The 15734-nt window shown below is 41.5% G+C and overlaps 1 protein-coding gene across 1 annotated transcript in view; it reads right to left on the bottom strand.

Annotated features, from left to right (window-relative positions):
* The window catches only part of Gli3 (GLI family zinc finger 3), a 209157-nt gene that overhangs the window by 86744 nt on the left and 106679 nt on the right, over positions 1-15734 (bottom strand). Inside the window, exon 3 of the mRNA XM_042695111.1 lies at positions 11634-11739. Within this exon, the coding sequence (XP_042551045.1) occupies positions 11634-11739 (106 nt within the window). The remainder of the gene's footprint in view (positions 1-11633; positions 11740-15734) is intronic.

The following is a 15734-nucleotide window of genomic DNA, read 5'->3' as shown; positions in this document are numbered from 1 at the left end:
TTGGGCCTTGGATATAAAATGAAGTTACACAATAGAGGCATGCTTGGACAGATTGAGTAACCCAATGGTAAGTATCTGAACTGGCTTCAAGTATAATCAAAGCTGCAAAGTCTGTTTTGAGTCAGAAAGGAAAATGACTCAAGTCAAACCCAGGTATATACATACATACTACATAGGATACTAATTTAACATTATTGAGGCTTCCAATAGAACAGATGATAGAGTTTCATAGTTACCTTTCCTTTTCAGAGGAAACCCATTGTGACTGGGATTGGTGACTGTGAATTTGATTGGATTGAGAGAGTCCTAGAAGATTGGCAGAGTCTGTCTACCTGTGTGGGTCTGTGAGTCCCAGAGGAGATCCGATCAGAAAGGCTCTGACCCAATCAGTGGCTTAATCCAATGATGGATACAGAATCTGAATGATGGTACTGTAATATCTTCTATGGTTTGCATCTGAATGGTAGAACTGTGAAATATTCTAGTGGTAGTTAGGGAAGATTAATCACTGAGAACAAGCCTTCAAAAGGTATATCTCAGTCCTGGTCTTTTCCTGTTTGCTTATCCTTGCTTTCCATATGACAAGAGGTAAATGGCTTTCTTCTGCCAGGCCCTTCTGCCATATTGTTTCTGCCTTGCTACACAGGCCTAAAAGAAGTGGAGCCAGCCAATCATGCACTGAAACCTCTTAAACCAGGAGCCAGTAGAAATCTTGAAAACTAGCTAATGTCCTGTTTGAGTTGACACACCAATTATAAAGGCAATGCCACGGTAGCTCCATGATGGCCGGGGAACATTAAGTGTCAGGTAGAAGGGCTACAGGTGAATACGGTTGGTAAGATCAATGTTTGGGCAAGATGTGTATACCAGATTTCCACCTAAGGGAAAGAAGTTGAAGGGACATGATTTCATAGGACCCCTTTGTAAACTCCATACACAAGGAAAGAGCAATTTGGAAAAACAAAACAAAACAAACAATTACAGATTCCCACATTCATGGTCTATTGAGAATGAGAAGATCTTAAAGATGGTTTCCTTTAACTACATCACCACCACCACCACCCTGAAAATAAGACCTACTGAGGCCAGAGGAAGTATTTAAGGATCCAGTTATTCCTGGCAGAGGTGAGAACAAAACCTGACGTGAGGGAGGCTAGGCCACACTTAACCCTGACAACAGCTGACAGACACATTTTAAGAAGAATGTCCTGGAATGTGTGTACCAATGCCATTATGTGTGAACTTCCTGGGATAATACTACTTGAAACCCAGGAAGACAGCATTACCATGGACTAATGTAACCAATATGGGGTCAGGTAGAAAGGGACTATGTGTACTCAGAGGCAATTATTTAGCAAGAATACCATCCAGGCCCACTCACCAGGGACCTGTAACTGAGTTACACAGGAAGCTTTACAGCAGCTGTGTCTCAGGGATGGGGGGGGGGGGGGTGGAATCTGTTCACAGAGCCCACTTCAAATAGGAAGTGCCTCTTGTAGCCAAGAGTCTTAACTTCTATCTTCCTAATAAATCCTCCCTGTGTGAAGAAGCTTTATTGCCCAAGAGAACAATAGTGAAAAGCCCCTCAGGGAATGTCTGTGCTCTGAGGGGGTTGGGGGGAGGGATTGGGTCCATAAAGAGCAGACACCAAGAGCCCATTTTAAACCAGGCCTAGCACAAAGGAAAGAACCTAAGGAAATTCAAACTGTGCCTAGCACACTACTAGAGAGTTCTCCTTTGTCTTTGGGAAGGATACAAGCGTAAATAGGCCTTTATGCTGACTGATTTCCATGTCTGACTGTGTTCAATCATTGCTGAAAATTATTTGGTCTTCTTTTTGAAAGTCTCAAGTTAAAACTGATTTTAGACATGTTATGCAATGAAGGAAGCCAGCTAAGATGTGCTTTATTGTGTACACACACACACACACACACACACACACACACACACTTAAAAGAATCTGAACAGATCCCTTACAAACTTTTCCTCCAAAGATAGTTGAATTTCATTAAGTTGCATCATAATTTCTTAATGATACCTAGAGTGTGGCTATCATGAAAAAGAATCAACCTTTGACTATTAAAAGAGATCAGAAATCCTAAGGGTCCATTATTTGTCTCTGCCACCCTTATAACTTACACTTCAGAAAATAAGACACGCACAAGAAAAAGTAACTTATCATTAAATACCAAAAAGGCACAGTTTTTGTTGTTTGTTATTTCAAGGGAAAACGTGCATCGCAGAAGCAGCAATGAAATTAGGGTCTAGAGGTACACATCCCTAAATTTCAGAGCTGCAAATGAGGAGACGCTTAAGTGGAATGGAGGCTCCTTTTACCCTCACCCAGGATGTCACGGGGTTCTCCCTTGGGCCTGCGTACAGTAACTAGGTACACACTGTCTAATTTACGAGTAAGGGAGGCCAAATGGCTCTGTGGCCTCCTTCCCCAATTTTAGAGCTAGTAATGAGTAACAGAGTAACCCCATTATTAAACTGGAATGAAGCCCTTCTCTCTTCACTAATGAGGTTAAAAGAATGTCCATCAGGTCCCCATGTAAGGGGTACTTAGCAAGCATTCTGTTTGGCAAAGACCCTTGGCAGATCGAGGGACTAATCACAGAAGCCTGAATCAAATGGACTGGAAGAATGAGAAGACTGGTGGTGGGGAGGAATTTAATTCATGCAGAAAAGCGTGGTCACAGCAGAGCAGAGCCCAGGAACCTCATGGGAAGCAAGCAAAATAAACAGTTGAACAAAGAAAACAAAGACGGGCCAATGGCCTTTTCTAAAGCTTGAGTACAGGGAGAGTTCAGTGGGTGCCTTCCACAAAGACTCATCAAAGAACACACTGGCAAAGCAAACAGAGCCAGGAAGAAGATATCCCTGCACGCGCACGCACACACACACACACACACACACACACACACACAGAGGGAGGAGGGAGGGGGGACACAACACAAGGTAGCATGCTGCATGGGGCGTGGTCTGTTATATTCCCTCCCACTCAGCTCTCTCCTCCCCACCAACAGAAACCAACCACAACCAGCCCAACTAAAAGGCCTTGTGTCTGGCTGCCTTAAAGGGAAGTTAACACAAATTCAACACAAGGCAATGGACCTTGGATTGTTTTAGAATCAGGGGATTGCAATCCCTCAACCTGCACCACACCTGCTCATGAAGAAGATAGAGGCTCTTAGGAAATATTGGAGGACTCCCACAAACAGCCTGTGATACCACTTCAGATGGAGAGATTCCCATACTCGTGTGAGAACAGCAATTCCCAGTCTCACAGTCCTCCTATTCCCACTGAAATCTCACCTTAGATTTTTTTATCCCCTCAATCTAGTGACAATGTGCACTAACCACAGACCTAAAAACCAAAATTGGTGTTGCCCAGAGACTTCCATCATGACTACTTCCATGGAAAGCCATGAGGTCTTTTCACTGCCTGATCCCAACAAAAGGACACTACAACAGGAGAAATGGACAGAAATGGGCAGTGAGTGTCTGTGTACATAATACAATCACATAATGAAAACACATGAAATACTTCAAATAAATACATCCAACACATGAGGTCGTGTAACACTAGTGTAATATAACATCATTCTTAATTAATCTGTTATATTTCCAACAAACAAGAGATAAAAAATTAGAGCACCTGACCATAAGAATCTGTTCCTGGGGCTGGGAAGGTGGCTCAGTGGTAAAGCACTTGCCTTGCATGCATGAGGCCCTGGGTTTGATTCCTCAGCACCACATAAGCAGAAAAAGCCAGTAGTGGCGCTGTGGCTCAATAGGTAGAGCACTAGCCTTGAACTGAAAAGCTGAGGGACAGTGCCCAGGCCCAGAGTTCAGGCCCCATGACTGATGAAATAAATAAATAAATAAATAAATAAATAAATAAATAAATAAATAAATAAAATTAAAAAAAAAAAAAAAAGAATCTGTTCCTGACACAACTCACCAGTTGAAACACTGCTGGCTAGGAATATGAGACCTTGTTTTATGGAGGAGGCAGAGTATATTTTTATTATTACTTTCAAGGAACATTCTAATCATTCTAAAGAAATGAATTCTTTAGAGACTAGCTTGAAAAATGTAAATCATATTCAGTTGGAAAACTGTGACTCATGCCTGTAATCCTAGCTATTCAGGAGTCTGAGATCTGAGTATTGCAGTTCAAAACCAGCTTGAGCAGCAAAGTCCTTGAGACTCTTATCTCCAATTAAATTGGGAGTGGAGCTGTGTCTCAAGTGGTGGACATTGAGCAAAAAAGCTCAGGAATAGCCTCCAGGGCCTGAGCTCAATCCTCAGGGCCAGAGAGGGGAAAGGAAGGGAGAGGAGAGGGATGTTGACTGCTTCCTCACCACTGTTGTTAGACTAGCCCTGCTGGTCCAGTAAGGCACCTTTGTATCAGGAAATTTTTGCCGGTGAGTGTTAAAGCCAGGAGCTAAGAGAGTTTAATGCCTGGGTTAACATAAGACCACATTGCTCCTAAGCTGTGTGTGTTCTCAGGGCAAAGTATGGAAGCCTTGAAATGAGACTAGTAGGCTAGTTATTGAAACAACAAAAAATGCATTCTATTTAAAGTTAAGGGTTGTTACAGGTGTTATAGTAGGTAATTATAGAAAATTTGAAAACTGTGGTTAACCCAAGAGCAAATAATCCCATATCTATAATATCTATCTATCTATAATACACACATATAGTCATACATATACACAAACATATAAATACATACTACCATCATATATACATATGCCTACATATTCACACACATATTAGTCATTCACACACACACACACACACACACACACACACACACAGAAAGAGTACGTATTTGCTTCTGTTTTCTTTCATCTGTAAGTTTGGTATGCTTAAACTGTCCATTTGAGATTAGCAAGTTCATCAATGTTATTTCCACAGCAGGACTTGGGAAGCAGCCAGGGGGATACAGGAAGTAGTACCCAGTCTCTCAAGTGACTAAAGACCCCTGCAAGGCTAACTGGTTTGGTGTTACACTATCAAGTTGGTGATGGTGGTCATTCACCACTGTCTTAAGGACTGTGAACAAGAAAACCTTAGCAACTGAGCTTAGTTGCTGTTTTTTGTTTTTTGGGGTTTTTTTCCCACTCATGAGGGTGTTGGCTTAAGGTGACAAATGTTCTAACAAAAGAAAACAACAACAAAAGGGAACATGAGCAGGAGCCTCACCTACAGTCTTCAGTAACAGTCCCCATGTCCATGCCACACATGCAACCCGGCAGATGCAAACAGCCTTTGCCCTCAGAAGTGTAAGAATAGTCTCATTTATGTACTTTTTTTTTCAGTTTGTAGAGGGGGATATTATTAATACAGCGTTGTATCAGTACCTGATGGTACATGATTATACCATTATACTTTATCAATCTCAACAATGTTTACAGTCGTATACTATTACTAGAGGGGAAAAGAAAAATAAAAGGCCTTTACTGTCTTCCATTAGGATTTTCCAAAGTAGTTACCGCCCCAAATCTAATGACAAGATTGTACTAAAATCACCATACGTTCCTGGGGGCATCCCTTGGAATGAAACAAATGAAATCACTATTATGGATGCTGGCCTGTTGTGAGTGACTAGGACCAAAGGTTCCTCTGAATACACATGATATAGCCAGGCAGCACCGCACCACACAACCAACATGCTGAAGTAAAGGAAGGAGGGAGCAAGAGAAAGAGGAGGAGAAAAGAGAGGGAAGAGGAAGAAAGGGAAAAGAGAAGGAGAAGAAAAGGAGAAGGAGAAAGGAAAGGAGAGAAGAAAGGAGGGGGAGGGAAAGTGCAGAAGGGAAGGAAGGAGGACTCTGAAGCAACTCGGATCACCTCCTTCCAGTTTCTTTTTCTAAGCATTGGCTATACGGTCGATCTTTTCCCAGCTTCCTCTCTCTCACAGAGAAGCAAAGGAGATATTCACTCCCAAGCATGTCACTCACCTCCTGTCACTCATCCCTAAAAGGCTGTCTAAGCACTAGGGCAAAATCCTTACTCTTTTCCAGTGCACTCTATTTAAAGCTAATACTAATGATCTCCTGTTTCCTGAATTCTCTCCTCCAGGCACCCAGAGGTGGCCCAGTTTTTATAGAAAGAACAGCTCTTCTTACTTAACTGGAGTGAGCCAGGCACAGGGCAGGCAGCCTTGGAACAAGTCACACTGGCTCAATGCAAAGAACAGAATGAAATTGCTCATTTCCCACAAGAAAAAGGGGAGAGCTGGTTTTGTATAAGGAATTAGTAAAGTGCCTGACACCCTGCTTAGGGCTCTGTGGGGACACCTTTGTGGGGAGGAGGAGCTTGTGCTCCTTGCCAGGGTGCAAGGAAGAGGACTTGGCACTCACAGCTCTGCCAGCCGAAAGACTCGCGGGGTTCCAGTGTCTGCGATAAATTAGTAACTAAGGGTCTTGCTTTGAAAAGTAAATTGCAGATCTCAATAGGAAGCAAAGGGGACAGTCCAAGATCCAATTCATATTGATCCATCAAGGAGAAAACTTTGGCTAAGAGGCTCCCCCACAAAGGAAAGTTCCAGAATGGATAAAGTCAATTGGAAATCAAAGCTATTTTATACTTCAGGTTTCTACAAGTATGCCACATCTACATTAAAAAAGAAAGATGCCTAAGTGAGTACTAACACTTAAATACACGCACACACACACACACACACACCCCACAAGAGAAAAAGTGTATTACACAAGTAGTCACTTGACAAGACAAGTGTATTCTGCGGTAGGAAGATGTAATACTGTGACTCCACATTTCCAAATGAAATACTAAATACTGATATGAATTTTTAGTGTAAAGGGCATCATGAATTCTCAAGGACACAGCCTTGAGACACACAGAGCAGGTCAGGAAATACAGAAGACCAAGCAAAAATGAAGACATAGCATTACTGCCTTGGTTACATATAGTTTGGTTGGGGTTTTGTCATTGATGCTCCAAATAATCCCAGTAATATAATAAAGTGGACCTTTCCATTTCTTCTTACATTGTATTTTTGTTGTTTTTGCATGGCTGAACGTAAGAGTCTGTGACCATAAGACATGATGAGATAGAGAGAGGAACAGAAGAGGAAGGAAGAGAAGGGGAGACAGAGAGACGGAGGAAGAGAGGAGAAAGAAGAGAGAGAAGTAGAGGAGAGAAGGGAACGGTGGAAAGAGAGAAAGAGGGAAAGAGAAAGGGAGAGGGAGGGAGACAAAGAGAGAACGTGCTCCAATTGTCTGCCAGATACAAGCTGTACTGAATCCACTGGAAAGGACTTGAAAGATAGGGGAAGATTTCCCCTACCCAATGTTCAAGAAACTACTTGAGTTACATCAACCCAATGCAGGACTCAACGATGTCCTAAGACTTTTCAGGTGATGACTCAGGGAGAGACAATCCTTCCACCTTCCAAGCCCCACCTGCTCCTTTAGAATCAACATATATGATGTAAGAGAAATGCTAATAAATCCTAATATTCCCCCCAGTACTTCATTTGAATCAATTAAAGTTTCTATACTCAAGTTCTATCACCTAACTATAAATTGTGGAGAGGACGGAGAGAGCGAGGAGAAAGAAAGCCAAAGGCAGTCCCTGTAACAAATCGGGTTCTTAAACCGAAGCTGACGGATTTCCGTACATATTTATAAGGCTTCTGGGTTATTATTAGGCTATAATTGCCGTTGTTCTAACACCTAATAAGCCATGGCTGGAAAAACAAAGGCAGGTTAATTTGTGATTTCCTCTACTCATTCAGAGGCAAATTAAGTGTCAAACAGCTAATACAGAACATATTTCATTTTATGAGATTTTAATTTAATTCTGCACCCTAGCGCTGGATGCCTTAATATAAGGTGGTTTATCTAAAAAGAGGAGCAATTTATAAACCTCTTTCAATTGAATCTTTAATGATGGGATATGATGGCACAATTACCACAGTACCTACCATCCTTCTGAACGCAGACCTGTCAGCATTTTGCTCAACAAAAACCCTTGTTCGTCAAACAGTTATAATTTATTTTCTAAAGTTGGGACCACAACAACTGTGTGTGCCAAATAATGAAGCTATCCCCCATATTTTATCTATTTATAATTAAAAATATTCCAGCTGGGCTATGGTGTCTGAGATCCTAGGATTGTGGTTCAAAGCCAGTCTGGGCAGGAAAGCCCAAGAGACACTTATCAACTACATAACTAAGAAAAAAGCCAGAAGTGGAATTGTGGCTTAAGAGGGGAAACACTAACCTTGAGCACAAAAGCTAAAGGACAGTGCCCAGGCCCTGAGTTCAAGCCCCCACCCACCCCCCACTTCCCCAACTCAAAAAGCTTAGCAAGCTCACAGCAGTCTAGCCAGCAGTTGTAGAAATTTGATTTTCTAAGTTACCCACAACAAAAGCAGGCCTTGAAAATTCTAAAATCAGCCCAAGGGCTCATCTCTTTGTAGGATGGGGGGGGGGGGGGGGGGGGGGGGGGGGCGGGGAGAAAATGCCAGTACTGTAACTTAAACTCAGGACCTGTGTGCTATCTCTTAGCTTTTTTGCTCAAGGTTAGTGCTTTACCACTTGAACCACAACACTACTTTTGCTTTTTGTTGATTAATTAGAGATAAGAGTCTCATGGACTTTTCCTTCCAGGGCTGGCTTCAAATACAAATGCTTAGCTCTGGGCCTCCTGAGTAGGTAGGATTACAGGCATGAGCCTCTGGTGACAGGCTGAGGGATCATTACTGAGCTAGTTTGGGAAAAAAATACTGGTTCAGTAAAATATGATGGTTCAGCTGCCACCTCAGAGACTGGACCAGCCCAACTGACCACTAAGCATCTTTTACCAGTACTGGCACATGCTTACAAACTACAGGGAGCAGTGACAGATAAAGGTATCACCCCAAGCAAGAGGACAATCACTGCAATGAAAATGCACACAAGGCAGTACAGAACAGCCTCTGTGACTGCTAGTGACACTGACCCTTGGGTTAGGTTTTGAGGATGATCAGAATCACTAGCTTGCCCTGCAGAGTAGAAAGGCCACTGGGATCAATGCAAGAAGAATGCCAGGCTATAAGACAAGGGCATATGCGTGACTAGCCCCAGCTTCCTACTTCCTAAGTGAAGGAGCCACTCACTGGCCTGCTAAGATGGGAAGCTGAGCCTTCTCAGGAGGTCACAGACCTACAAGTACCCTACATGCTATGAACACATCTGCTAGAAAATGATTTAGTCACTTGCTATGAAGCATCTGAAAGCCTGGCTTAAAAAGTAGAAAGTATTCAAATGAAGGGAAATCAGCACTCAGAGTCACATGTAAAATGGCAATTCCAACTGGTCCCCAGCACTCCAGTTCTGACCTGCCTTGTTCTATGTAGCTATCATCACTAAGCACCAATGAAGCAAGCTCCAGTGGCCCATACCTGTACTCCTAGCTCCTCTGGAGGCTGATAATGCTCACCATCTCAGTTCAAAGTCAGCCTGGGCAGAAAAGTCTGTGAGACTCTTAACCAGACAAAAGCCAGGAGCAGAGGTAAAGCACTAGCCTTGAATAAAAAAGCCAAATAATAGCAGCCAACCCGAGTCCAAGGACTATACAAATTTTGCTACTACTATATTCTATCAAAGTAACACAGCTTTGGAATCTTTATCAATAAATTTATGTTTACATTTAATTATAAAGCAAACTGTAATGAAATCAGGGGAAATACATCAACTTATTACTTGAACTCATTTTTATGTTTTGGATTTTTTTTGGTAGTACTTGGAATTGAACCCAAGGCTTCAAGCTTACAAGGCATGTTGTATACCACTTGAACCATACCTCTAGCCTCTTTTTTCAAAGGGTATTTTTTGAGACAGTGTCTCAATTTATGCCCAGACTGACCTGAGTTGAGATCTTCCTACTTGTGCTTCCTTGTGTCAGTGAGGATAATGAGCATGAGCCACCATACCTAGCCATTGTGCTTCCCTTGTAGTTGAACTAATAATAAGCCTGCACTACCACACCAGCCACTGTATGAGACAGGGGTCTCATGAACTTTTACACCAGGCTGGCCGCAAACCCTAATTCCCCCATCTCTGCCTCCCAGGTAGGTAGGAGTATAGTCTTATGACACAATACATGCTATGAAACCTATTTCTAAAAATGAGAACATGGATTTTCAAAGCGCAAATCATTCCAAAATTCCACAGGAAATCTGATTTGAATTACTTCAGCACAGAGACTGAAGCCTGGTAGGAATTAGCCATCCTTGCATTCTCTGTCCCATGGGAGAGAGGTGCATCTGAGACCCATGTGGTGCCCTCTCTAGCATGAAAGAGCTGTATAACCGGGTGAAGGACATGCCATGTTTCAAATGGAATTTGGCATTTCCTTCCTTTTGTACAGGAGATCTTAAATTGGTCCCTTGGTTTTATGGCAGCCTATTTTTAGCAGACATTGAAACGCTGAAAATAGTTGTATTCCAGTGAAAAGTTACAGACTAAGTCACAAGTTTGGTCATTTTTCCTCCATAAATACCCACTTCTCCTTTAATACTTAGGGAAGTCTGCAACACAGATTTATGACTTACCTCCAGGCAAATCTACACTGAAATTACAATTCAGTAATGGAAGATGGATCTAGAAAAACTGTGGGTAAAATATTATATGTGTATTTGGGCATGTAGTTAGGCCTGTTAATATCAATTAATTCTGTTCACAGAGGAGGACTTGTTTTAAAACAACTTCATTTTTTTCCTTCTGCGTAATATGTAATTACACAGCTGTAACTAATAGCCACGGAGATGCAATCTACCATTTAAATAACTAGCATTATTCTTCAGTGTATTATTTGTGTTTTTCTAACTTTACTGTCTCAAAATGAACAGTAATTACTTCCTAGGACTAAATGAGTATATATCAAAGCCATCACCGAGTGACAGTCCCTACCATAGCGTGGGTCCCAGTACAACTGGGATCCAGTTTGCTGGATAAAACTGGAAAGGATTTGTTTTAGCTTTTAAATCTACTCTTCAAAAAAAGAAAAATCTCCAAGCCAAAAAAAGAAGATATTTTATTTCAACAAGATTTTCTTTACCCTTTTCTGATGCATGCTCCCTCTATCATTCCTTCCTTTTATCTTTATGCAAACCATGTGCTCTGGCACACTGGCCATTTTATTCGGGTGACATTCCCATCCATCAAGTGACTGTGGGTATACATACCACCGGAGCTATGAAAATGTACCATAAAATTTTCATTATGATCTACTATGATCCCCAAGACAAGACTTTCATGTAACAAAAACATTTAGCATGAAAAACTTCAAAGTTAATTCCACCAAATACATACTTGAAGAAGTAACCTTCCATGAAGCTTGAACTTTTTTTTTCATTTTGTGTTTACTGAACACAAGTCAAGAGAATCTATAGGAAAATGCTTACAAGCTAGCTGCCTCCTGTGACAGAAATTTCTCAGGAAACAGCAGGGTTCTGCTTCCGTGAATTTGGAAACAGACTTGCTGGATTTCAAATCTCAAATCCCTGTCACATCTTTAAAGCCTAGGACATGTGCCACTCATAAAAGTCGTGAGACCCACAAAAATTTGCTAACTTCTTCCATTTCCTTGATGCGTGAACTTTGAATACTTACACATGCAATGGAGGAATAGGAGATGGATCGTAGTGGTACCGGCCCTCATGATGTCTGGCATCAATGGGAACAGGAGGATGGAAGGCAGGGAAAAGATGAGGAGGGTCTGAAAAAGAAAGAAAGACCATCATCTGTAAAATAAACCCAGTGAAATAGCAACTCTGCGCTCCTATCTCTGCCTCCTACATGAAGCCTCCAGTGAGAATTTCAGGAAGAACTCTTGACAGTTCAAGATGAGGGTCCCTGAGGCACAGAGTATGAGTGCATGAGCAGAGGGACCTGAGAAAGTAGACTCTGTAATGTAGCTAAAATTTAATACCAGAAATCCAGAAGAAATAGAATGCACCCACTGCATAGTTCCTTGTGCTGGAAGAAAGGCCGTTTAGAGAGAAAGCTCAAGAGGAGGGCACTATGGCTCATTCCTGTAATCCCAGCTTCCTCCTAAGGAAGTGGCATTTAAAAACTACAAGCTGGGCTCTAGTGGTTCACACCTGAAATCCTAGGTACTCAGGAGGCTGAGACCTGAGAACTACAGTACAAAGCCAGCCTAGGCAGGTAAGTCTGAGATTCTTATCTCCAATTTCCAATTAATAAGCAACAAGCCAGAAGTGGGGCTGTATGTAGCTCAAGTTGGTAAAATACCAGCCTTGAGTAAAAAAGCTACAGGACAGCCCCCAGACCCTGAATTCAAGCTCTACTACTGGCACCACACAAAAAGGTTTACTTTTTACCTCTCTGTCATCTTCATAACAAAATTCTTTCTAGCAGATAAATAGATGTGAAGTATACCTGGCTTTCTCCATGTGGGCACAAAAACAATTTATACACATATATACATGTCTAAAATATGTGACTTTATTCTCATAGATGCATCCTATGTCCATAAAATAAGTTATTATCTTTAATGTGAATATTAATAATGAATTCACAGTAACTTATATACACAAAGAGGAAGACCAACTATTAATTCAATAAAATCAAACAAATGTACCCAAGCAGTATAAAAATCTCTACAGTGTTAAGACTTCACTATCGTTTTATTCTCAAGAATATATTCTTTCAGATTTTAGACTCATTTATTTTTCTCACCTTAACCTTCTCAGAATGAAATAGAAAATAAACAATGTCTGCAATTTTTGAATGGAAAAAAAATGTTTTAAAGCCAAAATTCCCAGGTCATTAAAGTGGTCATTTCTCAAATGTTGAGTCTGATAGTTAACACTGATTGAATGGGTATTGTGTGACTTTGTTAACACTAAACAAGGCAGTTAGTTCTGTCCCAAGGAAACTTACAAATTCTGTGTTCTGAAATTAGGTTTAAGTAAAGAACAGAAAATAACTGGATGTGCAGAACACATCTGGTTTTCATTTGTTTCATAGTTTCTATGTTTCCTTCTCAATTAAGCTTAAAAGAAGTTGTCCTGCTGGGCTCCCGTGGCTCATGCCTATAATCCTAATCAGGAGGCTGAGATCTGAGGATCAAGGTTCAAAGCCCTCCCTAGCAGGAAAGCCCATAAGACTTTTATCTCCGATTCTGAGCAAGAAGATACCAAGTGGAACTGTGGCTCAAGTGGTAGCACACTAGCCTTGAGCAAAAAAGCCAAATGAGACCATAAGGTCTTGAATTCAAGCCCCAGTACCAGTGTGCACACATGCATACACACTCAAAAGTCACACCCTCAATCCTCACACCTTCACAAAAGATGCTCCTATATCCATCCTCAAATGCTGAGTGCTCAACTTGCGCCTTAGTTTCTATGTGAATCCACAGCACATTCCATCACAGGCCCAGCGTGCTATCCAAGAAAACCCCAGTGACAAGAAGAGGCAGTCGCCATCATTATCCACCTCCTGGCTTATTATTTACACATGAGCAGGACAGCTGTGTCACATCATAACTCAAGGGCATGTGTAATAAGTTAGCACAGCACAGCCATCTCCTGCCCTGGCTCTTGACAAAACGCCCCACGGTGGTTTCTCCGAAGTCAGGCAAAAACTGCTGAAGCAGAAGGAAGTGCCACCAAACCCAGCCACCTCCTATTTATCATGCGATTTCCTGACTGATGGCTCCACAACCCAGCTGCTAAGTGCTGTGTACTCTGCTGTCAGCCAACTGACGCACTAAATGGAAGACAGCGAGAATAATTTGCAGACGTTGGGGAATCAATTTTACTGGGGGAATTAAACTGGGGTGGGTGTGTGGAGCAAGGGTAAGCAGTCGACTTTACATGTACACGTGTGAGAAGATGATTTATTACACACTTGCAAACAGGAGGTTTGACTAAGGTACCAGAGTCACCTTTTACTAAACGGAGATTTAAAGAGTATGCACTCTCTGAGCCTTGTGTGAAATAGTCTTTAAACTCTACACATATGCAGATGCTTGATACATGTTTAAATTTGAATGCATAATAAAAATATTTGCATGGGGCAGAGTTGTCAGTCTTTAATTTTGTAATGGCCGTTGTCACGCTAAGTCTCCTTAGGAATGAGAAGCATTGATTTTTTTTTTTTTTTAAAGTCTCTCCACAACAGCCTGGGTTACTCTGAAAAACCTGTAGCCACAGAATAACCAGAAAAGACACTTGGAGATTTATCTTTAGTTTCATCTTTTTGCTCCCAAGAAATACTTTTTTTTTTGTATCCTCAGGCTATAAGATCTCTTGGATACCATCCTGGGAAACTCGTCTTTTATGGTTTGAAATTTGCATACAAATATTGTAGATTTTAAAACAGAGAGATCAAAGTCAGCTCAGGGAGTGCCCTGAAGGAGAAGTTGTCCAAATGCAGCTGGGGTACCCTGGCAGTGCCCAGGCGAGCACCACAGGGGATACACACCTTCTGATTTAGATGTAGAAGGGGCCTGTACCCTGGTTCTGGGGTTTGTTCTATAAGAATGGGCGGGTCCCTTCATACTTACTCCACCACCAGTCATTGGTAGAAATATTAAAATGACACACAGGTTCCTGTATGCAACATCCACTATGCAAAACAAATAAATAAATAAATAAACTTCCACTTTCCATAAGATAAAGTTTAGAATTGAGGAGGTCAGGGAATGAAAGAGAAAAACTCCAATGCCAAAAAAAGAAAGAAAGAAAAAAAATCACTCTAGCAAGATGGTACAAAGGCAACCTTCATCCCTATCTCTTTCCAAACCTGCATAATCTCCAGTCATCACCCTGGTGACCATAAGACTTGGTGACCTAATGGAAACATTGTCACCTAAGCCGACTCCAAAACTCAGACTGAGTCACTAACTCAGACATTCTTGCTATTCCAACCTGTGACAGCAAGCCCATGGTGGATGTGGTGAAGCATGCCTGTAGTCCCAGTTATGAGGAAAGTGGAGGTAGGAGAAGCATTTTCTAAGGCCAGCCCCAGGCCAAAGTGAGGCTTTATCTGAAAAATAAATTAAAAACAAAATGGACTATTGTATAGCTCAAGTGAAGCTTGTCTAGCAATGCAATAATCTATTTTATCCTACAGCATTACTAAAGAAGACATCTACTAAACTATTTGACATGGTTCTGTCTTTTGTCAATAAAGTTTTATCAGAATACTATCTTGCCATGTGTTTGCTTATAACTCCTATGGCTACATTCACACAACAATGGCAGAACTGACTACTAATTTCCAGAAAGCTTTACATTTTTAAATGCAGGGTGGGAGGAGGAGAGGTTCCTTTTATTCTGTATAAATAAACTGATTTAAAGAAACTTCAAAATACCTTAAACACCAACCTTTCTCAGCTACCAACCTGAAAAACTTAGAAGCATCTCTATAAAGCTGGGCACCAGTGACTCACACTTGTAATCTTAGTTATTCAAGAGACTGAGATCTAAGAATCATTCAAATTCAGGCTGGGCAGGAAAAGTCTATGAGATGCTTATCTCCAATGAATCACCAAAAAGCCAGAATTGGAGCTATGGCTCGAGTCCTAGTGTGCCAGGCCCTGAGTTCAAGCCCTAATGGCACCAATGGCTCATGTTTGTAATCCTAGCTACTCAGGAGGCTAAGATCTAAGGATCACAGTTCAAAGTCAGCCCAGGCAGGAAAGTCTGTGAGACTTTTATCTCCAACAAACCACAAGAAAAACAG

The sequence above is a fragment of the Dipodomys spectabilis genome, unplaced genomic scaffold, assembly GCF_019054845.1.
Source record: "Dipodomys spectabilis isolate Male_0828 unplaced genomic scaffold, ASM1905484v1 ptg000178l, whole genome shotgun sequence".
Classification (NCBI taxonomy): Eukaryota; Metazoa; Chordata; class Mammalia; order Rodentia; family Heteromyidae; genus Dipodomys; species Dipodomys spectabilis.
Note: the sequence above shows the minus strand (reverse complement) of the source record. Positions and strands in the feature narration are given on the sequence as shown.